Raw genomic sequence first — 14,739 nt, forward strand, 5'->3', positions numbered from 1 at the left:
ATCATACAAGTCATTATACACAAAAGTGACAATTCTTTATGATTCGGTCCAGATGTTGAGGATTGTAAACATAGACCTGTGAATACTGTCTTCTGTCATTTGTGTAAGTGGATTGCTTCAGGAATAGTGAGACGGTCTAATCCCCGCCTTCACCCCCCAGAGGAACCTAAAGGGACAGCGCTCCCTGCAGAGGCACCAGATGTGCGCTGTTATGGAGAGCCGGAGAGAGGGGCCTTTTGTGAGGCATCAGATAAGCCCTGTTCCCAAAGCTGGGCCGGATCGGGTATCATCAACGGGCGTACGAGGGGGCGAAACCCAAGCCCTGAGCACTGGATCGGGTTTCTGTTTACACGAGCCGTGGTCCCTGGATTCCTCCAACCAGAGTAGACCGAGGACGGCTGGAGACAGGGAGGAGAGACGCTCTGACGTCCCGCCTGTCTGTCTGTCTGTCTACCTGTCTGTCTCTCTGCATGGGGTTTAGGGACCAAGTGAAAGTTCTGCCAAAGATGCAGTAGAGCCAACTATGTATGTGAGTCAAAAGTGGACGCTTGAATTTAAAGAAACATAGCAGTGAAATGGTGGTATAATAATTACGCCAAGAGTAAACATGGGTCAAATATGTATGTGCTGATACATGATCAACGGAATGTGGACTTTATAGATGCTTATGCAGTGCGCACATATATACACACACACACACACACACACAATGTCTCACAGTCGCTGATCAAACAGATGCCATTTGAGAAAGCCCCATACATTCTGCCATGGTATCATTTAACTCACAGCGTTCTTTTCATCTCTTTATTTTAAGACAGTGTTTGTACTGTGTCCCCTCAGATAAAGCACAGTCTTTGCATTCCTTATGAAATGTATCTGTTGAGATTTCGGAGGGTGGGCGCCAGGTGTTGGGTTACATCAAATCACAGGGCCCTCCCTCTCCCTATCCGGAGAGGGCGAGAGGGCAGCATCAAGTTGCACTGAAAGAGCACGAATCATACCGGAAACTAGGCCAATTTGTTTTCACAAGAAAAGCACAACATGTATCGCGCCAAAAGGACATCAGAGAGCAGCAGACTTTATTTACGTAGACATGTTCGATTGTATTTCGAAAATGTACATTATGTTCTTAGCTACCAACATGAACTTGGTTTAAGGCTATCAAATATGCTACTTTGTTTCAGTCAAACACAATCAAATCGAGCATTTGTTCATCAGCAGGCAATTCGTTTGGACGGAGCGTGGTGTTGTTCAGGGTAATTCCTCAAATATGTTGTGTTTCATTTTTGTTATTTCTTTATTATTTCGTTATTCAAGTGATGTGAAAATGAGTAAATTCCGTTGAGGTAGTGATCAGAGACCTGTCGGTGGCTCAATTTACAATGCCGGTAATTTTCAATTGGACTTTACCTGGGGTTCGGCTATTATCTGACATCAACACGTTTTTGTTTTTTTTATAAAGTTTTACGTTTTTATGCATGTTGACCATAAGTCCTTTTTCATTTGGTTTAATTCATACTAACAACAAAATGCCATTTTTAAGTTATTGATTGTCTCTTGGTTGTCCAACACGTTAAATTAGATTGAAATTAAGAATTTACTCTGAAAGTTCTAACCGGAAGTCTTATCTGTGTTACCTGCAGATACTTGATATTGTTGGAGAAGAGAGAGTTAGGATTGTTCGGCAGAGGAGCCTCCAGCCCGGAGCGCACGCATGTTCAGTTGACTTGAATGGTGTGAAGCCCCAGATGAGGGACTCAGGCGTCCGGGCATGACAGCGGCTGTCACCGGGAGTGACAGCTTTCATTCTGAGCTACTCTGCTAAAAAAACCTGCAGCTGACAACCAACAGTGATCCAGGTCGGATCCAGCCCGACCAGGACTATGCCAGAGATGGAGAAAGGGAGACCACCGGAAAATAAGCGCAGCAGGAAACCTGCTCACCCCGTAAAGAGAGAGATCAACCAGGAGATGAAGGTGAGAGTGAATTTGTGTGTCACTGTAGTTTTTATCAAGTGAGACGTGTTATTGACCGAGTGATAACTTCTGTACGCGCACAACGTCTTCCGACGCAGGGCAGTCAGAGAGAGAGAGAGAGAGAGAGAGAGAGAGAGAGGGCAACTGTGCACAGATCAATGCCGGGAGTAATCAGACACACTGTAGTGTTTGTGTTCTGTGAATGCTCTCCTTATTCAAACAATCAGACGTCATGAACATCCTTTTGTGACATATTTAGAAAAAAGTCACAGGGATCTTCCAAGTTTGCACCCCTTGGAGTACAATAGCAAATCATACCATATGAATATAAACTCAAAATGTCACACATATAGATGCGGGGCGTTTTAATTATGTTCTCAGTGAATAAGAGTAGGTTGGCCTTTGCCTAGGGACGCCATGTCGGGCCAGCTGTGGCCGGACGCACAAACCATAATGTCTAGCGGAGATCCAGATGTGCGTCACCTCTTCCCCGCTCTTGCAGTGCGCACACTTGCTTGCACCACAGAGGATTGCCTTTATGCCTTCCAAAAGAGAGAGGGAATTTATATCATTTAAATAGCCAATGCCTTACACTGGGAAAAACACTGAAGTGTTATCACATCATTTTAAAGGATGTACATTTCACACCAAAATAAAGTTCCTATTCAGAGATAATGTTCATTAGGTAATGGCCCTTAAGAATCTCTCCCGTTTCTTACTTTAAAGGACAGTCACGGTTAAATAACAGCAACAGACATGATTCCCTCCCACCATTATTACTACATGGAAACTAATCCATGGATCGTCTGCTTTGTTTGGGTTTGGACAGAGGCTATTTGAGAGTGTTGACTGTGGTGGTAAGGGATATCTGAAGCTCCTTCAAGCAGGAGGTCAGAAATCTAAAAAGACAAGCAAGTTGTTTCGGGGGGGGGGGGGGAGAGTCTTGCCTTTTGTGAGAGAGGAAATGTGCTCTTTTTGTGTAAGTGGTTTGGATTGTAGCGTTTGATATCCAGGGGAGGTGTAGTGTTACAACTTAACTAATTTTAATCAAAACATGTGAAATGCTATCCCTGCTTGATGTGAGCCTGCCTGGGCTCAGGGTCGGCCCCGGCTTGTTGCCTTTGGCTGCAGCTCTCTCTGGTGGTTTGGGATATGGCTTGTCACTCTCACAAAGCAGATGTTTGTCTGAACTGCCAAAAAGAAACAAAAACAACATTGTGGGAAGTGGAGGGGTTGGTGAAAAAAAAAAATAGCCCGTCTTTCATTATCAGGAAAACAGAAAGAGCAAATCTGCGCATAGAGGAGAAAATGTCCAAATTAGATGTGATGTGAAACATACAAGACTTCAATTATAAGGTAAAACCATTGTCCACCATTTGAAATCAGTCAAATGGTAAAAGGGCGAGGTGAGACAAAATAGACAGACAGGAAGGCAGGCAATCTGATTTCTAGCTCAGCTGAAGTCCAGCCTCGTGTTGTCTCTGTAATACATCTGTTTCAACACCACATTCGGACCTACTCCCTCCACGTCAGCCCCGAGCGCAGCACCAGACACCGGATACTTAACTTTAATCATCGTTAGGCATATTTAGCTGGATATGATACCACTGCTTGCACTCACCCACACACTCTCCCATACACACACGTACACAGCAGAAAGTGAGCAAGCAAGGGAGAGATCCATTTCTCTGAGGCCCTAGAGCAGAGCAGAGGTCGGAGTGAGGAAAGCAGGGGAAAGAATGTGCAGTCAGTACCACAGCACTACAACACCACCACAGCAGACTGGCTGTGCTGGAAAAGGGTGAAACCTGAGAGGCAGCGCTGTGTCGGGTGTCAGGGCTGGAAGGTGCTGGGGTGGAGGGGAGGATGGTGAAGATGGGAGGGGGGGGGGGGGGGGGGGGGGGAGAAAGGGAGTCAAGGGGAGGGACAGGGAAAGCTGGGGACAAGAGAGAGCGAGAGTGGTGGACACTGGAGGGAGACGAAGGGAGAGGAGTGGGGCATTTCCGAGAACCGTGGGACCTCGCTGTGGTGTAGGGTGTCCCGCTCTGATTTCTGCCTGTTCCGGATCAGGTTTCTCCTCCAATCCGGTTCTCCCAAAGCCACAGAGAGAGGTGGGTGTATAAAGAGAGAAACCTTTGTGGTTTTTTTTTTTCATCTGTTCGTAATAAAAAAAAAAAGGGAGACCACACATCCCATCTGTGGGGAACAGTTTTCTTTTCTCCCTCTTTTTTCCAATTAAAAGAGATAAACAAAGGATGATTCATAGATTTCACACTGGTGTTAGGTTTTAAACCTTTCCGTCTCAGATTTAGCAAGAGTAAACAACTTGAATACATCATGGAAAAAGCGTCATACTGTACTCCACTGTGCCCATATTCGTTTCCCCAACTGGGCAGAGGCTGAGAAAAGAATCCCTTGCATTGATTCAGAGTAGGAAGGTCTGATTATGTTTAACATAGGATAAAAAGTTCCACTAACAACCCTAAGATGTACGGTCACAATTTCCCATTTGCAGGCAGGCTCAGGGTCCGTTACCCTATCCCTTTACTTAGAAGGTTAATCAGGGATTTATTTTCCTCTTTTTCCTCATACAGACGTTTGCAGAAAGCACCATGAACGAGCTGCTGGGATGGTACGGCTACGACAAGGTAGACCTCAGAGACTCGGAGGCCAACGAGATCAGAAACTACAGAGAGAGACGTCAGCACGTGTCTGTGCTAAAAGGTGAGGGCAGCTGTCGACTGTTCATTGTTAGTGTAGATGCAAGAAGACTTCTCTGTTCTAACAGGTTCTGCAGATTTCAGTGCAGACATTGAGTCACTGTTCATATTTGGAAGGCATACTCTCCTGTAGTTACAACGTCTCAAGTCTCATCCATTTAGATACATCTATTGTTTCTCAACACGACTGTACTAATAGTCTGTGTTAGCCATTGTTATGAGTGCAAAGGTTATTACAGTATCATTTAAGCAATACTATGCCATTCTTTTACATGAAACATCAGGAGCATTCAACTATGATTATGTCTTTCAGAGAACTCATTGCCAAAACCCAAGAGCCTGGACACCCAAGTCGGTCACTCGGTCCTCGCACTGAAAAGTGGAGAGAGAGAGTCCTCCAGTGTCCCCTCTTCTTCACCCTCCTCTTCCTCAACAAGCTCATCCCTAATCACCTCTAAGGAGCAGAAGACTGCCCCTGTAATTGTACCCCTTATAAAGCCATCAGCAGGTAGTCCAAACTTTCCATTGAGTGTTATAATTTTATTTTATTGCGATGCTACCCCCAGATTCACACATAATCCATGATTTGTATTATGTTTACATGTGAAAAGTCAGAGTGCAGGGTCAGTAGTGTGTATAGGTTTCAGGAATATCTTCATGGGTCCTGAGCATTCATTGAAGTCATGACAGTCAAAATTATCCTTTTATTTTCATGTATTGTCCCTCCAGTGACTCACACTGTTACATTTAGTATTATTATGTTAAATAATAGCAAATTACTGAATATAAATAGGCTGGAAAAATAGAATGAATTCATCCGTTGAGTTTTCAGTCAAGTTATTATTGCTGTATGTAAAAAACAATTCTCTAAGATTCCAGTCTGAGATAAATTGAGTCAGCTCACTTTATCCGAATAAGTTGATGTTGATGCTCTATAGCCTTAACTTGATATACTGAGCAGTAACATATTTTTCTGTTGTTTTGAAAGTGTACTTCAGCCTATTGGGTCCAAAACAATTTTGAAAGTTTAGTCATTGTTTCATTTCAATTAGCCATAGTGCAGACTCAAAACACTTCAAACATTTATTCTGTGTCAGGGTCCGTATACCTTACGGACCGCACAAAGCTGTGGTGCAGATAATAAGGAATAACACGGGTGCAACAGGATCTCTTGCTCTCCTGAAATAATATTGGAACTGAGCTGTTTTAGAAAAGCTGGTTAGTGAGACTTTTGCAAGCTCATTAATTCCTCAAACTTTTTTTCTGCTTTTCCCCTGTAGTGGAAGATGTACAGAATGTGCAGATAGTGTGCGTTTGGTGCCAGAAGGAAGGAGTAAAACGCTACTCTCTATGTATGGGTTCAGAGCTCAAGAGCTTCTGCAGTGAGAAGTGTTTTGCCGCCTGCAGAAGGGCCTACTTCAAACGCAATAAGGTAAAGGTTCAACTAAAAATGTATAAAATACATACCGTATCAGCATCACTGTTCGGTGGTCATAAACATTTAGGTGGGACTTGTTGTACCTTGTTGGTGAGATGTTGGAAATCCCAGTATCTTTATTATGAATTATCTGTAGATCTGCTTTTATATTTTTGAATGTTGTGTGCAGTAGATTCTCACACATAAATGCACTCACACATACAAGTACTTTATATGGTCAGAGTTTGTGCGATGGGTGTCACTCTCCATACACAGGAGACCCAGGCATCATGTGTTTTCTGGCAGGTAAACAGACCTTCAGAAACAGATACTCCTGATCTTGCGAGGTCATAACTGATGGATTCATTTACAGGAATTTTAAAAGGGAGGATCTGTGAGAACACACTTTAGTTATTATGGAGGACCCAGTATAGGAATGGAGGTAGTGAGGTCAAAGTTTGTAGGGGACACTTAGTATCAGTTTCACATTAATGGAGGAGGGGCTGGCCATTAAGTGACTTTGGTCTGGAGGACAGGAAAGCTACAACTGTGGAGAACCGCTCTAATGCCCTTTGCCGTGATTTTTCACTTTCCATTACGACATGGATATACCCTCTTTAGAGGTGCGGTGTGACAAGCAGCTATATCTCATTTCACCCTTACTGTTGTTTATACTGTGGTAGGTTCATTCACACGCCAAAAGGGAGAGCTGAACGGACTCTGCTAATTCCAAGCCCTCCACTTCTTTGGAGGCGGGGAGAAAAGCATTGCCGTTGGCTTGTTGCTGCTTGTCTGAGAGGAAGGCCAGGAGGCCTGGGGCGAGGTGTCCACTTTCAGTGCATACCTTACCTTCAGCTGCCTCATGTTTCGTAACTCAACACGACTCAATGGGTTACAGAGATGGGGGAGCACTCAGATCGGCAGCAGATCAGCTTACATGAATCAAGAGGAATTTCCTATATTAATACTGGCAACGCCATTAATTATATGACAATACATCACCTGCATTATCTCCATACTCGGTTGTAGAATCATATATATATCACAACACAGTGATTTCCCTTTGTTGAACTTTAGGGTTTGGTGGCATGCATGAAGTTTAAACTGCTTCTAACTTTGATGACAAGGTGGTTTATTAGAAGCTATTTTCTGCACTTGTTATGTAAGAAGCTCAAATTTGGTTAAATGACCACAGAATGATTCTAGTGTAGCATATTGATTTAAAGCAACTGCTGCTTCATCATCATGAATTGGAGAAGGAATCCATCAAAAGTAGGATGAACTCAGGTCTGACAACAGTGGTTTATGTCACACTGTGGTTTTCCCCTGTCAGGCCAGAGATGAAGACCTCCATGGTGAAAGATCTCCTCAGCACCTCCATACAGAGGACTCGCCCAGACTGGTGTTAAAGATAAACAGCAATGTCAGAGTAAGAGAACACTATCAATGTATCTTTTGTTTTCCCATGTAAAGTATAATTTTAAACTGCTTTATATATGTAGCTTGCATTCATCTTTCTCCCATGACTTTCTATTCATACAAAGTTTTTAGCTGGGATCAGTCACTTCAATAACCCTCCACAGTCTCTCTCCCCTGTGCCACAGGTATGTGATTGGTGCAAGCATGTCCGTCACACTAAAGAATACCTGGACTTCGGATCTGGCGAGGAACGACTCCAGTTCTGCAGCACCAAGTGTCTGAATCAGTACAAGATGGATGTTTTCTATCGGGAAGCCCGTGCAGCTCTCACCAGCTCCAGTCCAAGCAGAACCAGCCAGGAGGGGAGGGCGGACACCATTGTGGCCGGGCAAAAGCTACTCACTCCTGAGTCTTGGAGCAGCAGTGCAGGAGAAGCTCGTCATCGAAACCTTTCCCCTAGAGGGCTAACGCCAAACCATGGATCGTCAGAATCCACCTCCATGTCCCCCTCAGAGACATCCTCATCTAATTCCAAGATTCCTATCCCTGGGCTGAGGACCCTAGAGAGACCCATCCCTCACCCTGCTCTGGAGGTGTCCCCCCACCCTGCTCCCCTTCATCCTCCACCTCATCCTCGCCTCCCTTTGGAACATCAGCCGGTACCTCAAATCCCCATGCCCTTCATCAGACCTCCTCTTCATGCTCAGGGCCTGAAAAGCCCCCTTGGCAACCCTCCCAGACACCCAGGCCCCCCTTCAAGCCCTATCCACAGACCTCCTCACTCTCCTCACCTGCAGCCCCCGACCTCTTCCATGAATCCCCCTGGACTGATGCATCCCTTCCCAGGAGCCTACTTCCCTGGCTTGCACTGCCCTTCTCTGAACATGATGCATAGAGGTCCTGTCCCAATGCATCCCATCATGAACTATGGTATTCCTTCCTTTAGTCCTCTCCTGCCCCATCCCACCATCCTGGTGCCTTATCCCATTATTGTTCCCATTCCTATCCCTATACCCATTCCTATCCCCATTCCAGTCCCTTCTAAAGCAACCCCAGAAACTCCAAGTCACAGTGGTGTTATCCAGCCTGTACCAGAGGGGTTAGACAGGAGTAGATCCAGGGCTACAAGGCTGCCGACTCCAGGGATCCCTGAAGGGGACAGCAGATTGGTAGCCAACAAATTGGGTGGAACCTTGCCTCAATGTTACCCTTCACCATGTGACCCCAGCACAGATTGGGTTAAATCAGAGAGGCCATTCCCATCCCCAATATCCACACCCCACAGTGGAGCATCCTCCCCCAGAGCACAGTACAACAAATCCCCCTGCTCAGCCTCAGGGTTAGAAGGGCTGACAGACTATAAGCAGCAGCAGTCAGAGAGACAAGTCATACAAAGGGTTCTTCAAAGGACCCAAGTGAAGCCCAGTGCCAATGGAGTGGTGGACCTATCAGGGCTGGGAGAGTCAGAAACTGGGCAGGGTACCAGATCAGGGCTCCACAACATCATTAGACCCACCCCTCCTCTACCACAGTCCCCTTCACATGTCTACCATCAACAGGACTCCCACACTCCACCTTCACACAACCCACCCAGCCCCACAGGTAGCAGCCAGTCGTACAATGCTACACCCTCTGCCCTGAAATCTCAGGACCACAGTCCGAATGGGATGTCCTCCCCACTCGCACCTGCCAGTCCGGACTCCTCACTACCCCAGAGAGTACCAGCACCACCCACTGACCCTGCACTCAGTGAGCTGGAGGCCATCAAAGAGAACAAGTGCTCTGTCGTTGGCCCAGTGCGGGTTGAGGTCCCAGTCAGTCAGTCAGAAGAGCCCTTAGCAGTTGTGGGGGAGGTAGAAGAGGACCCCCATGTGCCTGATGAGGACCATGCCTATGCTCTGCCCACAGCGCCAAAAACAGGTGGGACCACCACCCCGCTGCTCTTGCCCAAACTCAGAGACAAGGGTAGCCTTCGGAGCCCTGCTTCTACGCCCAGTGCTGGAGACATGGAGCCGGCTCTGAAGAGGCGATGCCTACGGATCCGTGATCAGAATAAGTAGAGGATGGAGGTGAGAGATTATATTACAAGGCAAAGTATAGATAGCATTGTTTTCACTAGATGTCCTATCTGATATTACTGAGTTGTACATTGGAAGAAAGGAGAGAACTACTGTACCACGTTGTCTTACTCAACTATCCACAGAAGACATGCCACAAGCAGCCCATGGGTGGGATTTACTGCATTTCAGAGATTGTCAGGTACATACATTTGAGATGGGTGATCATGATGGCAAGTTGGTTAAATTAAACACAACAATTACTTTAAAATGCAATTTGACTAGGGATTGGAAAATGTGCACACATTCACAGATAGACAGGGCAAGCTGAATAACAGGTCTCACAGTATGGCCGTGGTCACTAAACAGCATGGCACCAAAGAGAGAGAATCCCAGTAACCTGGCACTCCTCTGGGCTCTAAGGTTACAACAGGGGAAGGAGGTGGGGGACACAGACAGTGAGAGTCACTTTGAAAGGCAATCACTTAACCACAACCTGACAGTCACAATGATTTGTTTGCAATGCAGCCCATTTGTAGTCTCACTTTTGTCAAGATATACGAGTATGTGTCTATTTAAGAGGGAGGGAGAGATTTTTACTAATTAGCTAATGCATCCAGAGCAGATTGCAATGTATGAGAAGATGGTAGGTGAAGGACAAATGGCTGCTGCTTCATAGAAATCGTGACCTTGAGGCTATGGGATGCTCTGTCCAACCTGACACCCAGACAGAGAGACAGATCAAGTGAGGTTGATTAAGTGTAACTCCAAAGTCAAACTCTAGCTTCTTGCAGTATGAACGGTGAGGCAGAGCAGACGTGTTTCTGAGGTCACTGTAGAGACAGAGGTGATTGTCAGGCAGACTATAAGGCGCTGTGAATATGAGAGCCAGCCCTCAGCTGTGACAGAGCTCTAGGGCTTCACTAGAAAAGAGTGTTTCGATTACGCATGTCATAATGACATCCTGTTCTGTCTTCGGCTCGTCTCGGACCGAGTGCACTCCCCTCTCTCAACTTTCAATCCTTTTCCTTCTCTTCATTCACCACCGCTGTCCCCTGCCAACCAGATGTTGATGTTAGAGTACAGCAGAAAATCCTCTTTACTTTGGACCAATCAAAGGGCCTCTTGATTTCACTTGCCCGATTGGTAGTCCAAATGGCTGTAACACCACCCGTAGTCCATGTCCGCTGATATCTTGCCATTTCGAGATCCTGTTACCATCTTACTTTATGTCCTGAGATTAATCTGCTGGTATTACAGAGATGGTTTAGATTTCAACTGGCCTGATTTTCTCTCCATTTTTTCCTCCTAAGCGTAATAATTCTGTTGAAAATGATGGCTGATGAAAGAGAAGGCACAACATAAACCTTTTTCTTATACCGCAGATGTTTTAGTTACAAGATTCCGTTTCACAAGATGAGTTCCCACTTTAACTCCTTGTCAGTTGTTGTGGTTTCATGCATCCCCTTAGTAACCAATACATATGAAATCACAGCATACAGCTTGTGTCGTGCAGACGGATTTATGGCCCTGCGTTGTGTGTAATGGGAGCTGGCTGGCGTATGTGAATGACTTTAGCTCGCCACCTCTATGCTATGAGCCAAACATTGCTGTCCTGTTCCATTGTCTCCACTGCTAAAAGTCTTTACAACCATATCCCACTCTGACAGAATCAGCAGCCAATGGGAGGATTTCACCTTAGGAAACAGCCCGTTTTTTCGTCTCAGTTTTCCTTGTCTTTATTTGGGATATTTTATAGCCCTGTGTAATCCGATCCCACCACATGGGTATTCGCTGAGCGTTTGAAACTAAAACGCAATGGGACAGAGGGAGTACAGAACCCTGGTTTGGCCCTTACATGCACAGTGTGTGTGCGTCTGTTTACGTTTAATATGTGTGTGTTTGAATGAAAATCTGTGTTAGTGTGTGAGAGAGAAAGAGGCCAGATGTTCTTGGTTTGATTGTGCCCCGTGTGACAGTTATCTGAGTGTCGACGTGACTAAAAGCCTCATTCTGAGTGTTCATTTAGAATAGGGGGATTATTAAGGAATGAGTGTCCAGAGCAGGAGAGGTTGATATATGATATCCTAGAAATGGAAATTAGAATCAGCCCAGAATTTATAACATCTCACCACTCCTTCGTCTTCTCTTTTTTTTTTTTTTTTGCTGAACCTAATGAACAGACGCCCTGTTTAACACTGTATGGCGGTGCCAGATTCAGTGCCACGCCCTCTTGTGGACAACGCCAGTGCTAACAACCTCCAGCCTGTCCCTCAGCCTGTCAGCCCACCAGAGTGTTGCTCTGCCTGTAGACCAGCAGGGTGCCAACCTAGGAAGCAGTCCAGATGGCCATATTACCACAAGTCACCGTGGGGGAAGAACACAACACAGTCACACATTTTGTCTTGGACCAAAGAGTTTTGCTGGCTAGTGTGTTATGTTGTGTTCAGTGAGCGCTTGAGCATCTCAGATCTTCTCCCTGTCTGACATTGCCCTCAAGTGTGTCTGTGTGTGTGTATTGTGTGGCTGCCCAGATGCGCTCCTCTTGCTCCTCCTCCTCCTCTCCTTGCTCCAAACAGAAGACAGGGCTCTGATCAGCCTTGTGTGGTCTTCTCAGATGGAGCCTGAACATGATCTCTTTCCAGGGGAAACGGTTTGTTTTCCCTGCCCGGCTTGCACAAAGAGCCACATTGTTCCTCTCCCCATATCCCACGCTGACTCCCCACTCCAGGTTTTGGGTTACCTGGCCGACGGGGGTTCAGACTTCAGGAGCTTTTTTATTTTTTTGACCGACAGCCAGGAATATGGTATACCCTTCTCCACCTCGCCGCCCAATCTAAATACGGTACACTTTAACGTATTTCTGAGGCTCGATTCTTCACAACTGATTGCCTGTGATTCCCTACTCTGCTCACTTCCTTCAAGGGAGGAGAGAAATTCTGCTGAGGTTAAGACTTTATCATCGGGCAGTTTATACACTGTGTGGAGAGAGCCTGGCTAGGCTGTTAAGACAGACAACTGAGCAGAATAACTCAATCTCTGAGGAGAAAGGACACCTATACACCTATACACAGTAGCTGACATGGTCTGTGAACGTCCTGATGTCGTTGGTCGCTTACCTTTCAACCGATCTGCCAAAACTTTGATAGAATATCAGAATTTTAATCACTTTTAGCACCAAGTGCCATGTATGTAAAACCCTGAACATTCATGCCTCATGACAGTTTAACAAATTTTTTTTTGTCACTGGTTCTGATCAGACAATTCTAAGAATCAGGCTGGTAATATTACCAAATGTGGTATTATACTCAACCATCAAATGCTGTAGTATGCAGCGATCAGTATTACAGTTACCGCTGTTGGGGATGAGATTTGATCCAGATAGATCACTTTGAGGCTTTGTCAACACTTGTCCCATTGTAAAATTTCAGTTTTTCTTGTTGGGCTCTAAACAGATACTATTTGATGTTATATTAACTTATGGATGATGCATCTGTAGATTTTCACAAAAAAAGTTCTATATTTCTTCATGTTTTTTCTTTGATGATTGTATTTTGTGAGTGCCGAAGCTCTTAAATGCCCCTTTTCTTTATGTTTATATACTGTATCCCCACTAGAGAGCAGTGTTTGCCTTCTTAACTTTGCACCTGCCCTTAGTTGACAAGAAAGCACCAGGAGACCCATAGGCAGCCTGCTGAAACCCATATGAGTACACAGAACATAACACTGCACTCAGTGCCAGCTGAACGATACCCAATGCCAAGTATATATCTTTTCCGCCACATCTTGCTGCCATTATTTTCTCTTTACCCACCATTACAGCATGTGTCAAGAAGACCCAGAGTGCCCTTCAAAGCCTCTTCTCAATGAAGAGTTCAACAGTCCCCTGGGATAAGTAGTCATCATGGCCTACTCCTAGAATAACTCCAAATGTGACTCACCCCAGCCATCATTCCAAAACTCAGTTTGTGTGCGTGTGTGTGTGTGTGTATGCCTACGGCAGCAACCCCGCTCATTCCAGCCTACATCTTCACCACAGGTCATGCCATTATGTTAGTGTCATCCTCGGCTGGCCAGGGGACTTTGGCAGTGATGACATCACTCCATGCAAATAGCTGTGGTGTCAACAAGTGCTCCTCTACTCTGACGCCAGAGGCCAATAAAGACATTGTTAAAGACTGCCATTGTTGGTTGTATTGCACATTTTAATCATTGCCATTTCTGACCTGATATGTGTGTTAATCCAATGTTTGGACAAAAAAAATATTATTTTCAGAGAATCATTGGTACTTTCTGACCTCCCCTGTCAAACATTTAGCCCACTGTCTGAATAGATTATTCGCAGATTGTTTGTATTTGAATATTGATTCAGTAACCGAGAGCTTTGGTGGAGACCTCTTTGTAAAGTAAAATAAATAAAAGTTATTCTAAGAGCAAGAAAATGTGGTGTGTTTTCCCTGTTTTTCGATCTATATCTTTTCTTTTAACTTGTACTTCTAAGAGGGCTTTAAGTATACAAGTATATTTAGTGCTTATAGTGTTGTCATGTGGCCTAACCTTCTGAGTCTGAGTGTAAGCCTGTATTAGCCTAACTCATTTACACGCATTTATAAAACAATTATCCTGACATTAGTTGTAGGACTGACAAAGTACTGAGATCCCTGTACATTTCTATTTTTAGTGCCAGCGTGTTTGCAAGGCAGCGCATCAGCATTCCTAGAATACTGAAAGTTGGTCAAGGCTCTGAGCTGTGACTGCAAAACAGATGAATGAGATAACAGAGAAGGAATTCCGGCTTATTGAGGGGCTCGCTGGGAGCAGTGATTAGAGGGGGTTAGGGGGGCAGCAGAATCCCGGTCTGGGGAAACTTTCCAAGCGTAAGACAGAGACCAAGTACTCAAACCCCTTATCAGTACACAGGAAAACAGGGAAGTGGAACCGATATGGGACTCATGTTTGGCAAGTCACCCAGGCTACCATTAGGCAGCATAAAACCGGATGAACATGCTTTCCTTCACAATAAAATTACCAATCAACCTTACCGTTGAGATTACAATGTATTCTGATAGCACTATGTTTTGTTATTATTTTATCATTTTGTTTGAACTTTAACATGATGTTTTTATTTCAAATCAATAAAATGAGTCCAA

The 14,739-nt window shown here is 45.0% G+C and overlaps 1 protein-coding gene across 3 annotated transcripts; it reads left to right on the forward strand.

The window, feature by feature from the left end:
* The first annotated feature begins 1,672 nt into the window (after positions 1-1,672).
* On the forward strand, positions 1,673-14,416 carry LOC116400515 (sine oculis-binding protein homolog). Of its 3 annotated transcripts, none has more exons than XM_031878398.1 (7): positions 1,673-1,976; positions 4,571-4,700; positions 5,010-5,204; positions 5,977-6,128; positions 7,447-7,542; positions 7,697-9,601; positions 13,629-14,416. In XM_031878398.1, exons 1-6 carry the CDS (start codon positions 1,884-1,886, stop codon positions 9,590-9,592), a joined length of 2,562 nt encoding a protein of 853 aa, XP_031734258.1. In that variant the 5' UTR covers positions 1,673-1,883; the 3' UTR covers positions 9,593-9,601; positions 13,629-14,416. The 3 variants fall into 3 exon arrangements, with proteins under 3 accessions (XP_031734258.1, XP_031734257.1, XP_031734259.1); XM_031878397.1 differs by lacking the exon at positions 13,629-14,416 and adding an exon at positions 11,773-11,909; XM_031878399.1 differs by lacking the exon at positions 13,629-14,416 and adding an exon at positions 11,773-11,909 and having other exon boundaries at positions 7,718-9,601.
* Positions 14,417-14,739: the final 323 nt, after the last annotated feature.

The sequence above is a fragment of the Anarrhichthys ocellatus genome, unplaced genomic scaffold (assembly GCF_004355925.1).
Source record: "Anarrhichthys ocellatus isolate YVR2014 unplaced genomic scaffold, GSC_Weel_1.0 scaffold175, whole genome shotgun sequence".
In the NCBI taxonomy this organism is placed as follows: Eukaryota; Metazoa; Chordata; class Actinopteri; order Perciformes; family Anarhichadidae; genus Anarrhichthys; species Anarrhichthys ocellatus.